The sequence below is a fragment of the Phyllopteryx taeniolatus genome, chromosome 7 (assembly GCF_024500385.1).
Source record: "Phyllopteryx taeniolatus isolate TA_2022b chromosome 7, UOR_Ptae_1.2, whole genome shotgun sequence".
In the NCBI taxonomy this organism is placed as follows: domain Eukaryota; kingdom Metazoa; phylum Chordata; class Actinopteri; order Syngnathiformes; family Syngnathidae; genus Phyllopteryx; species Phyllopteryx taeniolatus.
Window position 1 is genome coordinate 7,482,183 of NC_084508.1, and position 24,276 is coordinate 7,506,458.

Genomic DNA, 24,276 nt, shown 5'->3' on the forward strand with positions numbered 1-24,276 from the left:
CCTGCTACGACTGTGAAGCCGTATAAATGTAGTATTATTACACACACTGAAAAAATGATGGCTAACTTCAAATCAGAAGCCAGCAGAACAATTCCGGTTTGTTTCCTCCTACACAAAAAAAATCCCAATTTGTCCAGTTTTCCAAATTCTTGGTGCCGGTGCTCAAGTTAAGGCGGCCATTCCAAACACGCTCCGCATTTTCACTGCCTTCACTTTTAGTCAAATCTTGTCACGCTGCTACTAACGAGCTGAATAGGTTCCACTGCAGATTTGAAAGGGACGTGCTCAATGAGCTGTGGTTGTAATAGTGGTCAAATTGCTGGGAGTGGTGCTTGGATTAGTTGTCGAGGATACTAGTAGTAGGCCGAGTATTTGTGGTGGTAGTAGTTGTCGTTAATGGTGTTTTTATTTGTGGTAGACGTAATAGTTGAAGTGATAGTAGTAGTAGTAGTAGTAGTCGTGGTTAATGGTAGTAGTATTGGTAGCTGTAGCAGTGGTGAAAGGGTTAGTAGTTGTTGGAATGATGGGTGCCACTGCCTTGTCTTAATAAATCATTTGGGCAACACTGCACTTTATCTGTAGGCTTACCACGTGAAACTGTATGAAATCATGCATCTGTATAGTTAGTGTGAAATAATATTACAAATCGGGGCACCCTATATAAAGTATGTATATTTTTACACCGATTAGCGATGGTAGTACAGGAATAACACATTTGAGACCCAGCTGTTTGTATACCAGCACTTACAAAGTCAACATTTCATAATATGTCTCGTAGTGTCGTGAGAGGAAGAAATTGAAAAGGTTTCTGCATGATGTCCTGATGTCAACCACGAACTCCCTAAATACAAGCAGCACATCGACTGTCCTACCAGGGAAAATAATACTTTAGACCACTGCTACACCACGGTAAAAAACGCATACCGTGCTATACCTCGCGCAGCCTTGGGCTCGTCCGATCACTGCTTAATTCACTTAATACCGACGTACAGGCAAGAACTTAAATGTGCGAAGCCTACAGTGAAAACAGTCAAAAAGTGGACAAATGAAGCCAAGATGGAACTTCAAAGCTGCTTAGACTGCACAGACTGGAGTGTCTTTGAAAATTCAGCTGGCAGCCTGGATGAATATACGGACACTGTTACATCCTATATCAGTTTCTGTGAAGAGGTCTGTGTTCCAACAAAATCATTTCGCACATTCAACAACAATAAGCCGTGGTTCACTGCTAAACTTAAGCAGCTTCGCCAAGCTAAGGAGGACGCATATCAGAGCGGGGACAGGGCCCTGTATAATCGAACGAGAAACCAGCTGACTAAAGAAATTAACATTGCAAAGAGGATCTATACAGCAAAGTTGGAAAAACAGTTTAGCGCAAACGACTCTAAATCAGTCTGGCATGCATTCCAGTCGCTGACTAATTACAAGCGACGATCCCCCCAAGCTGAGAACAATAGCACACTAGCCAACGACTTGAATAGCTTCTACTGCAGATTTGAAAAGGACAGTTTCACACCACACACCCACCCGGCCGCACCCGCGACCACAATCACACCTCTGACCTCTGCGTTAACCATCCATGAACAGGATGTGAGACGCATCTTCAAACAACAAAAGATTAACAAAGCGGCAGGCCCGGACCACGTGTCTCCATCCTGCCTCAAAGTCTGCGCGGACCAGCTCGCGCCAGTCTTCACTCAGATCTTCAACAGATCACTGGAAATGTGCGAAGTTCCATCCTGCTTCAAACGCTCCACCATCATCCCAGTCCCCAAGAAACCTGCAATCTCGGGTCTGAATGACTACAGGCCTGTCGCTTTGACATCTGTGGTCATGAAGTCCTTTGAACGTCTTGTGCTGGACCACCTCAAGAGTGTCACAGGTCCCCTGCTGGACCCCCTGCAGTTTGCCTACCAAGCGAACAGATCTGCGGATGATGCAGTCAACATGGGACTGCACTTCATCCTAGAACACCTCGACAGTGCAGGGACCTACGCGAGGATCCTGTTCGTGGACTTCAGCTCAGCGTTCAACACCATCATCCCTGAACTCCTTTCATCCAAGCTTCTCCAGCTCAGCGTCTCACCTGCCATCTGCCAGTGGATTACCAGCTTTCTGACGGGCAGGACACAGCAGGTCAGGCTGGGGGAGGCCACCTCATCCGCACGCAGCATCAGCACTGGGGCGCCCCAAGGTTGTGTCCTCTCTCCGCTGCTCTTCTCTCTCTACACGAACGACTGCACCTCAGCGAACCCGACTGTCAAACTCCTGAAGTTTGCAGATGACACCACTGTCATCGGCCTCATCAAGGACGGTGACGAGTCTGCATATCGACAGGAAGCGGAGCGGCCGGAGCTGCGGTGCGGCCGACACAACCTGGAGCTGAACACGCTCGAGACTGTAGAGATGATCGTGGACTTCAGGAGGCATCCTTCGCCACAGCTGCCCCTCACGCTGTCCAGCTGCCTTGTGTCAACCGTCGAGACCTTCAAGTTCCTGGGAATTACAATCTCCCAGGACCTGAAGTGGGCGACCAACATCAACTCCGTCCTCAAAAAGGCCCAGCAGAGGATGTACTTCCTGCGGCTTCTGAGAAAGCATGGCCTGCCACCGGAGCTGCTGAGACAGTTCTACACAGCGGTCATCGAATCGGTCCTGTGTTCTTCCATCACAGTCTGGTTTGGTGCTGCTACAAAAAAGGACAAACTCCGACTGCAACGGACAATCAAAACTGGTGAAAGGATTGTCGGTACCCCCCTACCCACCCTTGAGGACTTGCACGCTGCCAGAACTAAGACAAGGGCGTGCAAAATCCTCTCGGACCCTCCCCACCCCGGTCACCAGCTCTTCCAGCTCCTTCCCTCAGGTAGGCGCTACCGATCAATGCAAACTAGAACTAGTAGACATTCCAACAGCTTCTTCCCTCTTGCAATCAACTTCTTGAACAGCTAACTTACAATTCCATTACAACAAGCTGGCAATTTTTTGACTTGAGTTCGTTGTCACATTTCTGTATTATGTATTACTCGTGCACTCACTGTAGTCGTCTCGCCGTGCTGCACTATTTGCATATAGTGGCCACTCATGCCAGAGTAGCATCTGCTCCATTTGCACACTGATTGAGGAGTATCTGTAACATTTGCACAACCATTGTCCCAGATTATCGCAGTACTCGTCACTTTAAACCGCATACACTCCTTGAAGTCTCAGTGCCCTTTGCACAATGGTCATTGCACCGGACTATTGCGATATTAGCCATTCGAACTGAGGACTCTGCATCTTTTTGCACAATTGTTGTTTGTTGTTGTTTTCTGTTAATGTCTTTATGTCTCCAAAGTGTTCTGTAAATTGACTGTCTGTTGTACTAGAGCGGCTCCAACTACCGGAGACAAATTCCTTGTGTGTTTTGGACATACTTGGCAAATAAAGATGATTCTGATTCTGATTCTGATTCTGATTCTGATTCTGATTCACCCTTTCCCACTCCTGTAGGTGGCGCAATTGCCCTTAAAAGCTTATTTGCCGAAGAAGAACACGACCCTGAGGCCCTCAGATAAGAAATCAGACTAGATACACCAGCGCGCTGCAGTAGCCCGGCTAACCGACGCGGCTGCCATGTTGGCAGGGGCGACGTGCTAGCAATACAAATAATTGTATTTGTTAAAAAAAAAAAAAAAAAAAAAAGAGCCCAAACATTTTTACCCGTGAAAAGTTTACCCCAGTCATACGGTTGCGATTAAAACTGTAAAATTACGACAAATTTTACAGTTTTATTCGCAACCGTAGGCACCACAATGTACCGGCAACCTTGTTCTTTCTGATTTCTCACCGTCCGCACACATGGAACGCGTTAACGACTTTGCCCCTCCTAGCCTAGCTTCACCCAAGGCACGCAGCTCAATAGAAAGTGTGTCGCATCTACCTACGCTCATCTATGAGCGAGCGGGCCCAACTTGTACTAAAATAAACGCCGAGGTTAGCAACAGGTTGCTTGTTCACCAGCGCGATCGTGTAAACATGTGTAAAGTCAACATGTTGAGGGAATTGATGAAGGAGCGACTAAACGTGGCCACCGAAGAGATCTTTGAGCTATTTGAGAAAACTATTGCAGACTACGAGGAGAAACTTCGTCGAAGCAAAGAGGAGAACGAGCGACGGCAACGCGAACTAGTGAATGCCCTCGTCGAGCTTCGTAGTCTACTGCACAAAGAAGGTTTGTTTAAAATAAATACAAATAAATGTAAACTACCTAACGACTTAATTCCATTTTTAATGTACTATAGATTTGTCGAAGAGAGAGAGAGAGAGAGGGAAAATCCGTTATTTCTTGGTTTTCTTGGCTCAGGCCTTTTATAATATATATTGATATATATATATATATATTTTTTTATTTATTTATATAAATATATATAATTTAGTTTTACACCAAGTTCCACGTAAAGAAAAAAAATCCAACTCTCCAAGTATTGTGGTTTTTCTATAAAGAAGAAAAAATCTATATTCAAAAAATTGGAAGTCATTGCAACAATATCCGTAGGTTTAACTGGGGCTGCAACTCATGATTTTATGAATTGATGAATTTGTTGATCTTTGAATCAGATATAAAAACTTAAAAAGTACGGAAAATAGATTGATGGGTCCCCCCTTTTCAAAAACAGAACATTATTTCAAATTGACAGGACAGAAAATGTATTTCTTTCAGTACATAAATTGATGATGATTCAGTTACTGGTTTGGTACATGTCGGATAATATGATAAGCAAAAGTATTATATGATCTGCCTACAGATGTTGCATCACCGTTCGTATTCAAATCAAATGTATTTGTCTAGGCCTCAATCACAAAAGACAGGCCAACTGTTGGCAATGATTGACATCATCCCCGAATCTAAACCCCCTCTACTTGAATTCGCTGGCGCCCACATCACTCACCAGGCGAGGCCCCACCTTTTTAAGGCCACAAACGCTCAAACTCCGAGATGACATCATGTAAAACTGTAGAACATGAGATTGGCCAGCCCAAGTGGACACAAAATCAATAAATGCCTGCACCTCACATACAACATTATTGTTGTTTAATAATGACAAATTGAAATGAATGAAAATGTATATCCGATTATTCGAAGTAGTGCTGTGCGATATTACAATATATATCGGAGTGCGATATAAATCGTCTGGGCCACCTGTCGGCGTGGTCGTCTGAAGAAGAATAGCGGAATCCCTTCCGCGATGCTAGGCTAATTGTTGGCTTATCTGGTAACTGCAGTGGAAACCTCTTCTCCTTATCAAGGATTCTCCAAAATCATGCTCCAATTTGTTCGCATGCCTGTTGCCGCATAACATTTACAATCATCAGGCCTGACTAGTTTTCACGCAGACGGCGAAGGAAAATTCACACCCCACACCACAGTGTGATCAGTGAGGCCTCGACTGACTTAAATCGGAAGGAAAGGAACGGGATGTCATTTTGACAAAGTGTCTGCATGCGTGTTCCTCGCTTAACAATTGTAATTATCGGCCCGACAGTTTACCGAGGAGATCACAGAAGAAGAAAAAAAGTAGTCTTAACACACTTTACACCACAGGACGATCTCTCAGGGATCTCTGAGAATTTGACCTTTGGTCGGAAGGGAGGGGAATTTGTTCAAATTTGATTCCGTGGTGCCCTCTGTACCGTATGGATGTTTGAGACAAATGCCACTTTTGTTTTCCTTGTGTGGTGCAGATATGCAGCGGGAGCGTCAAGGAGAGGTTCCCTCTGAGCCGCAGGAAGACCCAGCAGCGCCCCTTCTCATTAAAGAGGAAGAGGAAGAGGACGACAACTTTCCAGAGCTAGTGGAGCACAATCAAAGTGAGGAGAACGGCGGCTCAGGTCAACATGTGAAAATGGAAACGGAAGGAGAACACTGTAAAGACCTCCAATCTGAACCAGACAGCCTCTTTGCTCCGCTCTCGGATATGGACGACATCATGTCAGACTCCTCTGAGACTTATCACAGCGATGAAGTGGAAGAACCTGTGGAGACGAATAAGGACTGTGAAGGTGACACGGCGCATCGTGATGACGAAGAACCTGTGGAGACGGAGAGGAACTGTGAATTGAACTGCTCTCAATGTGAGAAGGTATTTCAAAGCAAAAGCAGTTTGAAAACTCCTACGGTAGCACACACGGGAGACAAACCTTTTACTTGGTCGAATAAAAGGTACACCTTGAGGCATTTTAGAAAATGTACAGGGGGGAAAGCTCTGACAACAGAAGCCGGTGAAGGCTCACGAGAAGACAAGCCCAAAGAACATTTGGAGACCACTAAGAACGCTGAAGGTGTTGTGACACGGGACAGTGCCAACAATGAATTGAACTGCTCTCTCTGTGAGAAAATGTTTTACAGCAAAAGAGGTTTGAAACAACACATGTCAACGCACACGCCCAACAAACCTTTTCCTTGCTTAGTTTGTGATAAAAGATTCTCCTGGAAGCATCACGTGAAGAGACACATGGCAATACATACACGGGAGAAAGCTTTGACCACCGAAGCTGATGGAGCATCAAAAGCTCCTCCGCTGTCAGATACCAAGCGCACCACAAAACCTTCACGGACCACAAAGGACTCGGATGCCGACAACCATCGATGCTCTCTTTGTCACAAAAACTTTGTCTCCAGTTCAAGTTTGACTTCACACATGGTAGCACACAGGGGAGAGAAGCCTTTCGCATGTTCGATTTGCGATAGAAGATTCTCCTTGAAGCAAAATATGCTGAGACACGAGAAAATACACGCGACACAGAAACCTCTTCCCGAATCAGCTGCTAGGAAAGGTTTCCGGAATATGGCGCAACTGTTCTCACTCGCAAAAACAAACAGAAACAGAAAGAAGGCTTTGAAATCCAGCAGCTCCAGTCAAAGCGTGACAACCAAAGCTGGCGGAGAACACGCTGACTCGGAACCGGACACGGACAACGTGACGCTGAACTCTTCCGACACGGATCACAGCGAGGACATTGACGAATCGTTCAAGACGAAAAAGAAGCCGAAAGGTGACACGACACATCGCAATGATAAGAAATACATAAGCTGCTGTCAATGTGAGAAAAAGTTTGCCACCGAGGACGGTTTAAGAAGACACAAGAAAATACACACGGGACAGAAATCTTTTGCTTGCGCGGTTTGCGATCAAAGATTCAACGTGAAGGCAAATATGCTGAGACATGAGAAACTACACAAGAGACCAAAGACATTTACGTGCTCGCTTTGTCGGAGAAGCTTCAGGCATAGAGGGCGACTGATAGCTCACATAAGAGCACACGTCGATGAGAAGGCTTCCAGTAGCTCAGCAAAAGCTGACGGAGAACACGGCGATCAACCAGACGTGGACGACGTGACGATGGACTCTTCTGACACGGATCACGGCGCCGGCCCCGGAGACCCTCTGAAGACGAAAAAGAAGTCGAAAGGTGATGTGACACGTTGTAATAATAACAATAGCAAAGCTTTTAAATGCTCCCAATGTGAAAAAAGGTTCACCGACGGGAACATTTTAAGCAGACACATGCTAACGCACACCGGGGAGAAAACATTCGCTTGCCCGGTTTGCCGTGAACAATTCTCCTTTAAGGGGACTTTGACCAGACACATGACATTACACTCAGAGGAGATGCCCTATTCTTGTTCGTTGTGCTCAAAAAGATTCAGAGAGAAGAGCTACATAAGTGTGCACATGGGAGCGCACACCAAACAGAAAATTTTCAGCTGCTCGCTATGCACTCGAATGTTCTCCAACAAGGCGACCTTGGCGAAACACATGACGGCGCACGCCCCTGGGAAACTCTTGGCGTGTCCGGTTTGCGGCAAATCCTTCAACACTAAGTCTTATGTCAAAAGTCACATGAGGATACACACTGGTGAGAAACCTTTCCGTTGCCGGCTGTGTCACGAGAAGTTCACCTTTAGGTACCGGCTCAAAACACACAGTTGTCCTGGGGACGCAAAGGGTAGTAAAACAAGGAAAGTGTGACTTTGTAACAAGCCTGGACAGTTTGCTGAGTTGAGACCATTTTTTTATTTATTTTTTTCCCTCCAATTTTTGAAAATAGAATTGGAAAAGTTTAGCCCTTATTCATATAAACGTTACACAGCGTATATTTGTGATTCACTATTCTTGAATTTACTTACTCACAGATTCTTATTTTTTTAACCTATACTTTCTATATCCTTTAAATTTGCACAAAAAAAAAAAAAAAAAAGCTAGCCTATTTCCGTCCTCAGGCCAAAGCCAAATCTAATAGAAGCTTTGCTTTGGCACCATTTTGGTGAACTCTGTTGAAGTGAAGGGAGGAGCTTCATTTAGTCTCAGAGAAAAGTAGTAGTTTCCCGCCATCTTATGGCATCGACGGGCAATTTATGTTTAAAGCAGAAATTGCCCAATGTAGCCTTTGTTGTTCAAATAAACATTAATAAAACCTTTTCTAATTTCTCCTCGTTTTTTGAATTCCCGACAACTAGCATACGGGTGCTCAAAGACTCTTTACAATTGAACACATTATTCATTCACTCCACAGTCAGTCTTGGGGCGGTAAATTACTTGTGTAGCCACAGCTGGCCTGGGCAGGCTGACAGAAGCGTGGCTGCCATTCTGCACCCACGGCCACTCGCACCACCACCAAACATCCAACCACATTCATTCATTCATTCAAGAATGACATTGGATGAATTCTTTTTTTTTTTTAGTCGACATTCGAAGCAGAGCACGTGACATGACTGCCTAACTACGGCCTCAGTCGTCACGGTACCTAAAGACGTACTTGGCGTTAGCGGTGGAGTGCGGCGGCTCATTTTCAGTGTTGGGGAATAAAACCAATTACATGCAACGGGATTAGGTAATTGAATTACAAACAAAGTCATTCTAATCTTTTATATTACTGGGAGAAAGTCTAATTGGTTGCTTTTGGGAATTTCGATGATTACAATTTTCACTTGATCAAATAGTTGTTTTCTTGCGCCTTCAAATGTGGTCTTTTACGATTGCAGTACGTCAGATCTTGCCGTATGTCGGGCAGCACTACACGACATTTATTCCGATTGCACGGGATCCCGTCTTTTACGAGCACTTGTCAAATCATACACAAAACATGACACCGGTCAATGTGACCGGATACACCCGTTACCAAGGCGACGAGAACATCAATGGATCGCGCCAATGTATTGTATTGTATGGGGGGAAAAAAGAACAAAAAGAGCAAAAGTGCGGTGTCATCAGCGGTGCTCGGAAGTGGGCTGTCCATTCAAGAAGAGCTTGAGGTATGTTCACGAACTTTTAATACGATACGGCTCGCAAGCGGGCAACGTAATGTCATGTAGCCTAGCAAGATCCTCTGCCTATCTGAGACATGGCTCCATGAATCTTCGCCCTCAGCAATACTATCTGTACCTGGTTATAAAATGTTTAGAAACGACAGACAGGGTTCTAAGGGAGGAGGTGTTATGATTTATGCCAAGGTCACTTTTAATTGTAATGAAATACATGTTACAGATGAGAATGGATTAGAATTTCTTGGACTAACTGTTTCTTTGTCACAGCAAATGTCTTTTATTCTTGTAGTTATTTATAGGCCTCCCTCATCAAATGCCGCTTTCTATGAAAAGCTGGAAATGTTACTGAAACAACTCAATCTTGCAAAAGAGGTGATAATAATGGGTGACCTAAATGTTAATTGGGAAGTTAACAAAGTTAGGAAAAAATTGAAAAGGGTTATGGATGATATGGATATGACTCAGGTTATTAATGGCCCTACGAGAATTACAAACTCCACCCGAACTCAGATTGATCTAGCCTTTACTAATAGGCCAGAAAGGATCTTGAAGCCATACAATATGCTCACAGGATTGTCTGATCACAATCTTATAATGGTTTCAAGAAAATTAAATAAAAAGCGCTTCAAACCCTTGGCCACCACTGAATCCAATAGGATACCAAAACATGAACAACAAAATTTCCAAGATTCCATCCAAGAAGTAAACTGGGATGTATTACTCGCTGGTAAAAATTTAGATGAGGATTGTTCTAAATTTGCCAACAAAATACAAGAAATTATTATACAATTTACACGGATAATTACACTAAAAGCTAGAAAGAATGGCCTGCCTTGGTTAAACACATTTATTCTGAAACTGATGAAAGAACGCGATCATTCCTTGAAGTTGTCGGTCAAATCAGGATACAATAGACAGCACTTTATCTCACTGAGAAATAGGGTAGTGAAAGAAATAAGAAAATCTAAAGCTGACTTTTTCATTACTGCTCTGAATAGTGCGAAGGGAAATTCAAAAATAACCTGGAATTATATTAAAAAACTATTGGGTGTCACACAAAATAACAAAACAAAACTAATGCAAATTCAATGAAATGGAAACATCCTGACGGAACCTCAAGTGATGGCTGATGCTTTTAACAACTACTTCATTGAATCTGTGTCAGAAATCTCTTCTAAGTTTGCAGTAAAACAAATGAAGGAATACCCTGCATTGTCTACAACGCAGTTCTTTACTATTACAAATATTACTGAGACCAAAGTTATCGATTTAATTCATTCACTCAAACCATCTAAGGCAAAGGATGTTTTTGGAATGGACACGAGCATGCTCAAAGATCTAGGTTCAACTCTTGCTCCTCCTATTGCCTCAATCATTAATCTTTCAATTTCATCTGGTCGCTTTCCAAAGGCCTGGAAATCTGCTATTGTTACCCCTGTCTTTAAATCCGGTGACTCAACTTCTCTGAATAACTACCGACCTATAAGCATTCTTCCGGCCATTTCCAAAGTTGCAGAAAAATGGGTGTCAGAGCAGATTGTCCATTATTTAATCAGCAGCTCCCCCTCTCTCCACGCCATGCAGTTTGGTTTCAGATCCAAGCATTCCACTGAAATGGCTACATGCCTCTTCATTGAGAAAATAAAATCTTCTCTCGACAAGGGTGGAGTTGTAGGGGCGGTGTTCTTGGACCTCAGGAAAGCTTTTGATACAGTAAATCACTCTGTTCTTCTTACCAAGCTCTCAAAATTTAACTTCTCTCGCAAAGCTGTGAGCTGGATTGAATCATATCTGCATGACCGAGCACAATCTGTGTCAGTTGGCAACTGCAGATCAGAGTCTCTTGGGCTGGCCTCTGGAGTCCCTCAGGGATCAATATTGGGCCCCCTTTTATTTAGTCTTTATATCAACGATTTGCCCACTGTTTGCTCTGAAGCAGAGTGCGTAATGTATGCAGACGACACAGTTTTCTTTGTTCATGGTCGCTCCAAAGATACTGTTGCTGCTAAACTCACTAATACAATGTCCTGTGTCACAACTTGGTTGCAGGAGTGCTGTCTACAGCTAAACGTTTCTAAAACTGTAGGCATGTATCTCACTAAAACAAATAGAGTATCACCTGACCCCGACATACTTGTTAATGGAGAAAAAATGCAAATTGTCAGCCAATACAAATATCTTGGGTTAATAATTGATTCACAGCTTTCCTTTAAAGCCCATATTGACAAATTGTGTAAAAATATCAAATTAAACCTCGCAAATTTTCGTGCAATTCGGAATGAGATGTCAACTGAAGCTGCAAAGGTTTACCTGCATTCGATGATTCTTAGTCACTTTAACTATTGCATAACCAGTTGGTCCCAGGCTGGTCAGAATGCAAAAAAACCATTGGAAGTTTTGTACAAACAAGTAATTAAAGTGATGGATAAAAAACCAAGGCACTATCATCACTGTGCAATTTTAAAAAAATACAGTCTTTTAAACTGGGACCGTCTTCACATATTTGCAGATTTAAATTTGATTTATAAAGTACTGCATGATCTGGCCCCAGCTCCTCTGGCTGAGTTCATCAGCCAAAGAAACAGCTCTGAGCGTGTCACTCGAGGCTCTGTCAGAGGTGACTGTCTCATTCCTCTGCGCAGGAGCACTTTCAGTAAGTCAGCCTGGTCAGTGAGGAGCGCTGGTGAGTGGAACTCAGTACCTAAGGAGGTTAAACTGCTTACAACATACAAGGCCTTCACAAAAAAACTGAAAATGTGGCTAGTTAACACCTATAGCTGCCAACACTAAAAGACAAGTATGTTATGTTGTCTTTTTGTTATGATCAAAAAAATTATGGTTTTATTCTCTCTTAATAGTATAGTTTGATTATGTATCCTGTATTATAATGTCTTGTAGATGTATTTTACTGCTTTTTTACATCATGGCCAGGGGACTACAGATGAAAACTAGCCTTCTGGCTAATTCTGGCTTTTTTAACCATGTGTACTTCATGTGTTTTATGAAATTGCATTGTCCCCTTTCAAAAATAAACTGAACTGAAGATAGTGCTAGCACTAACGTTACGTACGTAAACAAGCCGGTGTTCTGTCGAATTATGCTCTAAAGCTGCGGTAAACATTGGTTCGTGTGAAACATTGAGAAAATTTCTCTCTATTGTTAGGGCAACGATTATTTTTTTTACTGTAAGCTGTTGCAACAGTATAATTTTTTTATTTTATTTTTTTTTACTGAAGTTCAGTCTTTGTGTGTCTTAAGTATTGCTTACGGCTTTCATACTATCAGGTCTTACCTTAAAATCTGAAAACGGTAAACAGTTGAGAGCATGTGTTCAAAATTATGATAATCAAATGTAATTAGTTATATTACTTTGAGAAAGTAATTTAAATAGTTACACGAGTATTACATTTTCAACAGAGTAACTTGTAATTGTAACCAGTTACCTTTCAAAAGTAATTCACCCAACATTGCTCATTTGCATGAGACAGGACCGCCCCTTCAAAACGGGCTGAGGTTGTGCCGGTGCGGGTACGCTGGCTTCCTCTCATATTACAAAAATAAAAAATAAATAAAACAATAACATCAAAGCCAAAAGCTAAGCAGAGCTGCAAAGTTAGCATAGGTTAGCGTCAGCTTCCGTACACAAAGTGCTGCCTTGACTTACGACTAATTTGTTCTGTAAACAGGCTTGTGACTCAATGTATTTGTACAGATGCCCATTATGATTGCATTGGGGTAAACAAAATATTTTAAATAAGTGGAGATAAAACAACAAGTGTTTTCGGGGTGGCGGCACGGTGGCGACCGGTTAGAGCGTCTGCCTCACAGTTCTGAGGACCGGGGTTCAATCCCCGGCCCCGCCGTGTTCTCCCCGTGCCTGCGTGGGTTTTCTCCGGGCACTCCGGTTTCCTCCCGCATCCCAAAAACATGCGTGCTAGGTTCATTGCCCGTAGGTGTGAATGTGAGTGTGAATGCTTGTTTGTTTGTAGGTGCCCTGCGATTGGCTGGCAACCAGTTCAGGGTGTACCCCGCCTCCTGCCCGATGACAGCTGGGATAGGCTCCAGCATGCCCGCGACGCTAGTGAGGAGAAGCGGCTCAGAAAATGGATGGATGGATGTTTTCGGGGTTAGTCCCCCCCACCCCAAAGAAAGGGGGGAAAAAAAAGAAAAAAAAAAAAAAACGAATTTTCTTTACAAAATAAAAAAAAAACAACGAATTTTCTTTACAAAATTGAAAACAAAAAAAGAACAAATATTTGAGGGTTAGGCAATTTGCTGCTGCCGAACTACGAGTATGCGGGGGTCCGCTGCATACCAAATAAATTTTCTCCATCAAAATTAAGCTTGAAACTTGAAAATACTGAGTAATGTACAGTATGCCTCCTTTGATTAATTAGGTCAGACGAAACAACTGCTGTTTGTTAATCATGTTTTGCTCTCTTTACATGGTACAGACATGCCGCAGGTGTCGGTGGCGAGTGAGGAAGCGTCCCCCCACATTAACGGAGCGCGGCACAGCAGTCGCGATGCGGACACATTTGGTACGAGGGGAAGAGTGGAGGAGGCGCCACAATCCGATAAGGACCACCACTCAGATTTCGAAAAAGAAAGATCTGTCGCTTCCACGTCTGGAGGTAAAAGTTTACTCAAGGAAAGAAAGAAGATAGACATGAAAGCACGCCGACATACCGGCAACCAAATGAAAGTCTTTTTGAACACAAATAAGAACTCTGACGACAAACAGTGCACTGTATGCAAGAAAACGTTTGCGACGAGGCCTGTTTTGAAGAGACACATGACGCAACACACCGGAGAGAAAGCTTTTGCGTGCTCGCGCTGTGACAAAAGATTCAGTTTAAAGGAATATTTGAACAGGCACATGATGACACACACTGGCTATAAAAAACCTTTTACATGCTCGCTTTGTAATGTTGGATTCTTTTTAGAGAGCCATTTAAAAACACACATGGAGTCGCACCCTGACAAGAAACATCTAACATGTCCAGTTTGTGCTAAAACGTTTGCAAAAAGATCGTACATCCCAAAGCACATGCGATTACACACCGGGGAGAAACCGTTCCAGTGCAACGTGTGTCATAAAAGATTCCATTTTAAGAACAGGATTCTACAACACAAATGTACTGGGAATGGGGGAAATAAAAATGCAGTAAATAAAGATGCAGAACGGCTGTCAAACTGAGTTAACGGAACAAGCGTTTATGTATATATGTACTGGTGCATCCCGATAAATTAGAATACGGTAGAAAAGTCCATTTATTTCAGTACTCGTATAGATTTATTAAAAACTTCGGAAAATACTTTGCAGAGGGAAAAGTCCTGCCTAGTTTCTACATTAAAAATAATGTCATTGTTTCTATTTTATTTGTATTTTTTTGTTACATAATCAAGTTTTTAGAGATGGTGAACTTGGGTTTTTTGTTTGCTTTAAGCTATAATCATCAAAATTATGGATATTAAACAAATCTTGAAATATTTCACTGCGTGGTATGCATCTAAGTTTCACTTTTTGAAATGAACTACCGTAATTTCTCGTGTATAATGCACATTCCCCCCCACCCCTAAGAAAATAGTGCGCATTATACATCGGTATAGGGGAAAATGAAAAAAAAACTTTCACATTTTATAAATGTATGCCGCCATCTAGAGGTTATGAAAAAGCTGTACACTTTCATTCCAATGTCACCGCCACCTAGAGGTTACGAGAAAGGTGTAGCCTACACTAGTCATTCCAATATGACAGGGGTACGTCAGGGGGACTGCATATACTGTATGTACAGTTGTGCTCAGACGTTTACAGGCCTCTGAGGCAAGCCATAACTACAACGTGGCCTTTGACAAAAATGAGTTGGACACCCCTGGTCATAGCGCATATCCAGTATTAAGGATCATTTGAACTTATGGTAACCTGAAGTTATCCAGCTGTTATCCCTGAGCCCGCCTTCTTTTGTCGGCTTCAATTGTTAATGAGCAGAGCATGGCTCAAAATGGAGGCGCACATGTTTCAGTATTTTCATCTTTTTATTGTTGTTTCATTTATGGTCTTTCATAATGACAAATTCAATCATATGTTAGTCTTTTTAAACGCGTATGTATGATCCTCCACATTAGTGTGCTCAACCTCTGAACCATCATACTCCTCTTGCACGTTTAATGAAACCCACGACCTCCGAACTGTGAGCCAGATGCGCTAACCAGTTTGTTACCGTGCCAGGCGAGCAACGGCGGCACGGGCAAGTCACACTGAGACAAGTTATAAAACTCACCTCATTCATTCCAATATCAATGTTTAAAGTGACAGATACTGTACATGATACTGTTTTTATGAACCTTTTATTCACCATGTGCTATGTTGTAATATGTACAGTAAATATGTAACTATCCCATTTGACTGTTTCTTGAATATGTATTCGGTTTTTATTTTACTCTGCTGTCTGCAGCCATGTTGGCATTGCAAATAAGAATCTGTTCTCAAGTTCCTTACCCGGGTAAATGAAGGTTAAATAAACATTCAGAAATAAAATACAATACAGGGGGTCCTCGGTTTATACTCAATTACTGGCGATCTTGATTTTTTTATGATTATTTTTTTGTTGCATTATTTATTGTTAAGCATGTAAATTGGGTGTCGTTTTCTCTCAAAGACGCTATCAAATATTTTCTGGGAGTAGGTAAATTGCCAATGGCGGGGGTCTTCGAAAGGTGGCAGCAGTGTAAAGTCGTAGATGTCAGCTACTGAAAAAAAAAAGCGAGCGAAGAAGAAAAACGCGGAAGTTATTAATACGTCACTGACGGGAGCGGTAGCGCGTGCGAGTGAAGGCTTTTGTTTTTTTCCCCCCTTTGTCTTTGTCCTTCTACCATCGTACGCGAACGACCCGTGATCCAAAAAAAAGTTGTCGCGGGGTGTCAATGTTGAGTTAAAACTCGTCAAAGCGGACCCAATCGGCGTTGTTCAAGTTAGCTCAGCCTGCTAGCGGCAAACGAAGGCAGAACGCGAGAGACGTTCAAGTTAGCAACGAGAAGAGAGCAAGCCCAGTTGTGTGAAAATGTGTAAAGTCACAATGTTGAGAGAATTAATGAAGCAGCGACTGAACTTGGCCATGGAGGGAATATTTCAACTTTTTGAAAGAACGATATTGGAGTACGAGGAGGAACTTCGTCGAACAAAAGAGGCGAAAGAGCAACAAGGCGAACTATTGGACGCCGTTTTAAAGTCTCATGTTGGCTTTCACTGTGCAGGTTTGTTGACTTGTTTCTGCTCTTCTTTAGCATGATTATTATTTTTCATTAATTAGGAGGCCAGGCCCTTTCCTGGACGAGGTACGGCAACACTACTTGGATGTTCGTCCTGACCTCATTTTGTCATAGTAGAAATCAAAATGTGCAAAAATGAATTGGATTAGATTTCTCTAGATTTTCGAACGCACGTGTCCAACTGTCCAGTATCCCGTTACTTTTTAAACAACTTGCAGTTCTCTGTAAAGGAGCATTGGGGGCATCTTGCTGTTGAAGTGAGCTGAGGAGCTTCATTCAGACAAAAGTCTTCCTTTGCTGCTGTTTTGAAGCACCTGTAGGCAATTATAAACTTGTAACCCGTTTTAACGACAATTTGTACATACTGCTTGAGCACACGTGTTGATAATTGTGTCTGATGGGGATGTTTTTGTTGGACCTCTAGCATGTTCTGTACCTGAAATGACATCAGACTTGACTGAGTAAAATTTTCCATGCTTCCAAACCGGTCTGCGTTTGCTTGCAGATGTGCAGCAGGTGTTGCTGCAGAGTCCAGAAGAGGTTCCTTTTGAGCAGCAGGAGGCCGAGGAGACGGCGGGGGAGGAGCACATCCCGAGTTCCCCGCTCATTAAACAGGAAGAGGAGGACGTTTGGAGTTGTCCGGATGGGAAGCGGCTTCCGGGCAGGCAGGAGGTAGAGAGTGGTGTCAACACGGTCCCTTTCACTGATGTCCACTTGAAGAGCGAGGAGGATGAAGGTCAGTCCTCACAGCTTCACCACACTCAAAGTGTGGAACAGTTTAGTCAATGCGAATCTGATGGCGAACACTACAAAGTATTCAACATTGCTCCGCTATCAGACACAGAAGACAAGGTGTCTTCCGATACCGACGCCCCCAGAGTACCTCTGGAGAACTCCGAAAGCGACGCATCGCATCACGCCAACAACAAATCCCTGAGTTGCTCCAAGTGCGACAAAGTGTTTGGCTCAAGTAGAAACATGCGACGACACTTGAAGACGCACATACATACTGCAGAACCGCAGTACAGTTGCCCCATGTGCGAGAAAGTCTTCTGGATCAAGAGGAACCTAAATAGACACATGCTCACCCACTCGGGCATCAGGCCCCACGTGTGCGCCGTGTGCGGCAACACGTTCACCCGAAGCCACCACCTGAAGAGACACATGGGCACGCACAAAGCTGACAAGCGAGTTTCCAAGCAGTACGAGAAGAAGACCCCCGTCAGTGTGGTCAGCGCGGTCAGTGCGCCCGAGCAGCCTATCCCCTGTTTGTTTTGCACCAAAGGTTTCACGAAAAAATCCCACCTGGAGAGACACATGAGGACGCACACGGGCGAGAAACCCTTCAGCTGCGGTGTGTGCGACAAACGCTTCGCGCGTAAAGAACGCGTCCGAAATCACAAGTGTGTCGTGGACAACAATGGCAGCGCCTGAGCTACATGGACGCTCGCTTTTTTTCGATTCTGCCTCACACTTCCGTCGTACCGACTCAGCCAGCTCGGCGGTTCGGGTTTCGTCTCTCTCCGAGTGGATCAACGCGTACCGATTGCCGGTTCATCCATGGCAATACCCGAGTTCAATATGGACTGATCGTCTCGACGCTGCTGCGCCTGTAAGTGACTAAACCGGACAATCGCAGGAGGGGGGGGGGGGGGGGGGGGAAAGTTTCAGTTTCCCCAACTTCACTTACCAGTAAACGTTTTGAGGCTCTATATACAGTATAACAAGGCTGCAGGCCTGCAACTAACAATTATTATGATCATCGTTTAACGCCGACTTTTTTAAAATTAATCAATCAATCGGATAAAAACAATAAAGGATTTCCATTCCTTTAATAAAAAAAAAATATTTCCAATTGACTGTGCAGATAAAGTGCACAGAACGGGTTGCTGCGTGAAAAACAACGAAATGTTGTCAAATACAGTGGAGGAAGTCCTTTTTTGACCCCTCACTCGTTTGGTAAGTTCACCCACTGACGAAGACGTGACCTCTCATTAGATCGTCCATATAGGCCACTCAATTGACGAAAGCTTACTAAGAAGTAGAAACCTACCTCGACACTCATGATGCTTATCATTTTCTGAATTCAAGGAGTCAAGTACAAATAGCTTCATTTGCCAAACCCTGAAGGAAGTCGACTTTATGCAAAACAAGAACATTATGTACAAAATATATTCATGAAATTATAATGAACGGTGACACCATACTTGACTTATGAAAAATGTACATGCATTTTATGGATGACTGTATAAACAAGCGGCTGAGTGCTGCGCTACACTGCATTTCCACACACCCCAAAAAAGAAAAAAGTCCTCTTAATTACTTAAAATATTTTCAAAATAACTTCAAATATTGTCACGTGTAACATTGAAATGAAACTGAGAGCAATTCCGTTTGGCTCGCATGAGCATCACGAAAACCCCCGAAAACGATCACTTCCGGAATTTGCGCTGCCATATCTGTACAGTCGCTCCGCACGTTTAAAGCCTCAGGACTTAATTGCGATTGATTAATCAGGATTTGATCGGTAACCGGCAGTACTGACATCATCCAAATGCAGCGAAGTCATTGGTTTTCGAGACGCTGATATGTGCCCGCGACGGCACTGGGGGTCTGCTGCTCTTTGTGCGCAACGCATCAACGGAGCGAGTGACTGACGTAATCATTTGCGTGACACAACAAATGGATAATGAAATTCATAGCCAAAACTGACGGGCAGCCGTGGCCCAATGGTTAAGATCATCGCCTGCCACCGTGGGGGACCTAGGTTCAAAACCCCGACTGGACCATCCGCCAACATCCCCCGGACTCACGGCTGTGGTGTCCTTGAGCAAGACACCGATACCCCGAAATGCTCCCCGGGCGCTTCAGCTGCCCCCTGCTCCAGTGTGTTCCACTAACATGTGTATGTGTTCACTGTGATGGGTTAAATGCAGAGAACAAATTTCGTGTGCATGCATGCATGTTCATGACAATAAAAGATGATTCTTCTTCAAATTCTTTTAAATAGCGATTTTATCGATTCGTTGTCGCAGCTCTACAGTATACTGTATTCATTTTATGTGGGAACCACAAACAACATGGCTGCTGTAGCTATATTATTCGAATCATACAAAGAGGGGAAACAAGCTAGTAATAAATGGAAAGTGTGGATATTTCAGAGGCTGTTGGAAATGATCGCTCCATTCCATTCATTGACTACTTGTACATTTCCGCGACAGAGACTCTGCACACTTTCATTTTTGTAGCACCGGGTATAGGTTAAATGATAGCTATTTGTTGTGAAACACAATGTATATACTGTATTGTCCTTTGTTTGTCGTTGTTTTTGGTACGGCTTAGGAATGGCGGCGGCAGGCTGCCACTGGCTTATGGCCGGAAAACGTGAAGGCTTCTGTGAAACGACGTGGCATTTTTGATTGGCCGTTGCATTTGCGTTTTGCTGAGGCCCGTGTTAAACATAAGGCTACGTTCACACTTCAGGGCATGATGCCCAATCTGGATTTTTCAATTCAATCTGATCTTTTTATGTAGTCATTCACATTACAATAACTGGAGAGGGAATGCGTCCGTGATGTCGCACAAAACAGGACGCCGCATAGCTCATGCGCACAAACACGAGGCCCCTCGCGTAGATCTCGTCATAAAGCAGCGGTGGTGTGATTTCAAGGATTTTGTGCAGCCGTAGCCAACGTTCTCTTGTATTTATCTATTACCTAAAGCATATTATTTTCACCACTGGCTGTTTTCTGCCGTTTGCTTTTGTCGCGTGTCTGTTATGTCGAACAGTTGTGATGTTTGTCGCCGTTTGATGACCTGTGGGTCGGAGGAGCGCGCCGTACGCGTCCACATTGCACTCGTGTCGGATGCATATCCGATTTCTATACACACGAAAGAGGCCTGGGTCAGATGACAAAAAAATCGGACTTGTATGATTCACAATGACATGAAAACAAATCATATAAATGTCACATTGGGCAAAAAAATCTAAATTGACCTGCAGCGTGAACATAGCCAAAGTGTACCTTTGTTCAAGAAGTCCAGGTAGCTGTAGGACTGGGCTGCCATTTTGTTTTCAATGTTTTGTTTGTCACTGATCCTATTGTTGCCTACGTTTAAGTATAAATAAATGATCTTTGTTTGGACTGCAACTGTCTGGCTGTGGTCATCCTTGGGAGTGGGAAAAGAGGGGCGCGCCATCCCATGTTGGGTACTCGCGGTAACTCTTGTCTGGTCGTAACATTAGAAAATAACGACCATACTCTAAACACCCACGGACAATTCAGCTTGAATCGATCGGCAATCACGTGTTTTGGCGTTGATAACATGGACACCTCGCTGACATCAACAGGTGGTCGGTCTGCAGCAAACTCGCAGCGGTGCCTCGAGCGTAAAATAAGACAGACAGCGCAGTCACTTGCAAAATATACAAGCCTATCCTCAAATGTAATAAAACCAAAAGTGCTATGCACCCGCTTGTCACTCAATGCCTTTCTGTAACAGACCGACTGAGTCAGTTACACACACACACACAAACTGCCAGTGATACAAATATCAAAGATTACATTTTCTATTACATCCTCATTCCACTGACCTCACCTGCCCGTTAACATTGTGTCAGTAAGACAGAAATAAAAAAGTGTCAAACAAATTGATGAGACCCTGGCAAAAGCAGTGGAAAAATGAGAGGAAAGGGCAATGTTTCTAAAGAAGGCAACATATATATATATACACACACACTTTTCTTTTGAGTACCTGCTCCACAGATCCTACAGTTAGGTGGCGGTAGTTGCTAAACGTTATTTGACAACCGTCATTACTAACAGAAGAAGAACATTGGGGACGCACGTCGCGAGAGTTAAAGCCATAGATGTGAACACGAGCTACACCAGCGCTGTAGTCGCCCGGCTGTCCGACGTGCCTACGTGGCGGCCATGTTGGAGAGGTCGACGTTCCCACAGAAGGCAATGCATGAATACTAAAATTCAGTCGTAACGTGCTCATTTCGCGACCGATTTTCGTGAGAGTTACTGTTTTGTCAGTGCCAAAGCGTATTCTATTAATACCAACATCTTAAAAAAGCAAATAACAATTTTACATGCTGAAGGGACTCCCATTTCCCTTGTAATAATTTTACGGCATTTTACGCCACCGTATGCAGCACAATTTCCGGCGGCCTTGGTCATTTGTTTTTTTCTTGCCGTCCACGCACATGCACATCCCAAGCATAGCGTCGCCACCGAACTCAAACTAGGCCTGTCGTATCTACCTATACAAATCTGGTCATATTTGTAGTTAAATTTCCCTTTTTGTCCCCCCCCGCTGTCTTTTATGTTCTTTGTTCTGCTGCCGTCGCACGACGAACACGTGTGACGAGCGAAAGGCGACAAATTGTCGCGCCGTCACAAAGTCGAGAGCAAACATAGTGTTGCTAAAGTAGAGAGCTAGCGCGTTTGCGGTTAAAACAAATAAAACATTGAGTCACAATGTTGAGAGAAATAAAGAAGCGGCGAATAAACGTGGCCATGGAGGGAATATATCAACTTTTTGAAAAAAAACTATATTGGCGTATGAGGAGGAACTTCGTCGACAAAGCGAACTACTGAACGTAGTTCTCAAGCCTCGCGTTGTACTCAGAGGCAGGTTTTCTTCTCTTATCATTCTTTCTTAAAATGCGTTCTTTTCACCCAAGCCAATACTAGAGGAGATGAGACAATGCTGATTAGGCCTATCAGCTCCTCTCTTATCTTGCTGTATTATTAAATATTTGATATATTCGTCTTCATTTCCCATTGGGTCATTTGGTGTCGCAGCAAAAATGACGCAGTTAAAATTTGACCGCTGTAAAAAGCTCTCTAAATGTTAGGTTCAATTAGATTTCTGCCAAACCTGGTGGAAACATCTTTCCATGTCTACTGATATTGATTGTGTGTACACATTATCAACAAACGAAATGGAAGAAAAATAAAATAGAATTACTGAGTAAATAAGAACAATAATTGCTGTCCCCTCTTTCCGAGGACCCCATAGCTGCCCAGCGAGGTGACTGATGTAAAATACACGCACCGAACAATGCATGCACAAATGCAGCAATAATAGGGACTGACTCAGTCTGCATTGCATTGCCTGGGATATTTCTCTCTGACCTCATCATCAGAAATGCAGAGAGGCTTTGATAATAAAAGAGCTAAAGTTTTGATGTTTTCGAACCCGTCTTGTGGTTGCTTGCAGATGTGCAGCAGGTGTTGACGGAGAGTCAAGAAGAGGATCCCTCTGAGCAGCAGCACAAGGAGGAGACACAGACTTCCCCCATCACTAAACAGGAAGAGGAGGACGTTTGGATTCGTCAGGATGGGAAGCAGCTTCCGGGCCAGGATGAGGCGGCAGCTGGTCTCGACACGCTTCCGTTGACCGATGTCCATTTGAAGAGTGTCGAGCATGAAGGTCAGTCCTCACAGCTTCACCGCCTAAGTGTGGAGAAAATAAATCAAGGCGAAGCTGAAGGAGAAGACTGCGAAGAACCCGATAACGTTGCCGAAACGGGCGACACTGTGACTTCCGAGATGTTCAACCGACCCTTCGTCTGCTCCCTGCGCGGGAAAGCCTTTGCCAAAACGAAAACACATGAGGGCGCACGCGCACCCCGCAGACACACGCTTAAGCTGCCCCAAGTGCAAGAAAGCCTTCGTCTTCAAGAGGAACCCAATCAGACGGAAGAACGTGACCTGGCTCCTGCACACTCGCACAGAGGGGAGGACCTTCACGTGCTTCTTGTGCAGCAACGCGTTCGCCCGAAGCCAACACTTGGAAAGACACCTGAACGCGCACACAGGCGACAAGCAAGTCTCCGCCCGGTCCGAGAAGAAGAGCCTCGTCAGCGCTTCTTGTGGTTTTTGCAGCAAGGGGGTTTGAGAACAAATCCCAACTGGCCAGACACATGAGGACGTACGAAGGCGACAAACGCTTCGCTTGTACGCATCACATCAGTAAACACAAGTGTGTCACCAACAAGAGCAGCGGCACGTGAACTAAATGGATGCTATCTTTGTTTAGGACGGTATATTTTCCCTAAAACTATCACAATATCTTATTTTATTTTTTTTATGCCTCTGAAATCATTAAAAATAAGAGCAAACTGGTGATCTGTTAAGAAAGTAGTCGAGGTAACTAGGAATGGGTAGCCATTTTGTTTTCTGTTTTTCTCTTTGTTGGCAGTAGGACAAGAGAAGTTTGATTATTTTTGGAAGTTTATTTGTTTTTACAGTGTAATACTATTGAGTGCATTTTTCTTATTAAAAATTTTTTTTTTTGATTGATTATTTGATTATTTGATTATTTTTGGAAGTTTATTTGTTTTTACAGTGTAATACTATTGAGTGCATTTTTCTTATTAAAAATGTTTTTTTTTTTTTTTTTTTTTAAATCTAATTATGGGTGTTTTGTGGGGGCTGTACAGATTAATTGCATTCCAATTCATTTCAAATGGGGAAAGTGTGTTTTGTTTAATGTTTTGACATACAAGCATGGTTAAGGAACAAATCAAACTCGTATCTCATTGAACAATTGTTCTAAAAAGGCTTCATGCTGTTTAATGGGACAACCAGTTGAAGTTCACTGTCAGACATAAAACTAATGATCAGATGTGTATTTAAAACAACCAACTAGCTTCAGCTATCTTAATGCTAATGTAATGGGAA

The 24,276-nt window shown here is 43.4% G+C and overlaps 2 protein-coding genes across 5 annotated transcripts; both read left to right on the forward strand.

The window, feature by feature from the left end:
* The first annotated feature begins 3,704 nt into the window (after nt 1–3,704).
* On the forward strand, nt 3,705–15,853 carry LOC133480735 (zinc finger protein 84-like). Of its 2 annotated transcripts, XM_061779280.1 has the most exons (3): nt 3,705–4,213; nt 5,725–7,452; nt 13,762–15,853. In XM_061779280.1, exons 1-3 carry the CDS (start codon nt 3,841–3,843, stop codon nt 14,505–14,507), a joined length of 2,847 nt encoding a protein of 948 aa, XP_061635264.1. In that variant the 5' UTR covers nt 3,705–3,840; the 3' UTR covers nt 14,508–15,853. The 2 variants fall into 2 exon arrangements, with proteins under 2 accessions (XP_061635264.1, XP_061635265.1); XM_061779281.1 differs by lacking the exon at nt 13,762–15,853 and having other exon boundaries at nt 3,710–4,213; nt 5,725–8,462.
* Nucleotides 15,854–16,065: 212 nt separating this feature from the next.
* Nucleotides 16,066–23,896, forward strand: LOC133480736 (zinc finger protein 25-like). 3 transcript variants are annotated; one of them, XM_061779282.1, is made up of 3 exons: nt 16,066–16,564; nt 17,085–17,315; nt 22,811–23,896. In XM_061779282.1, the coding sequence occupies exons 1-3, from the start codon at nt 16,372–16,374 to the stop codon at nt 23,518–23,520; spliced, it is 1,134 nt and encodes a 377-aa protein (XP_061635266.1). In that variant the 5' UTR covers nt 16,066–16,371; the 3' UTR covers nt 23,521–23,896. The 3 variants fall into 3 exon arrangements, 2 of the variants coding, with proteins under 2 accessions (XP_061635266.1, XP_061635267.1); XM_061779283.1 differs by lacking the exon at nt 22,811–23,896 and adding an exon at nt 17,418–20,730 and having other exon boundaries at nt 16,067–16,564; XR_009789356.1 differs by having other exon boundaries at nt 16,069–16,564; nt 17,085–18,191; nt 22,811–22,949.
* Nucleotides 23,897–24,276: the final 380 nt, after the last annotated feature.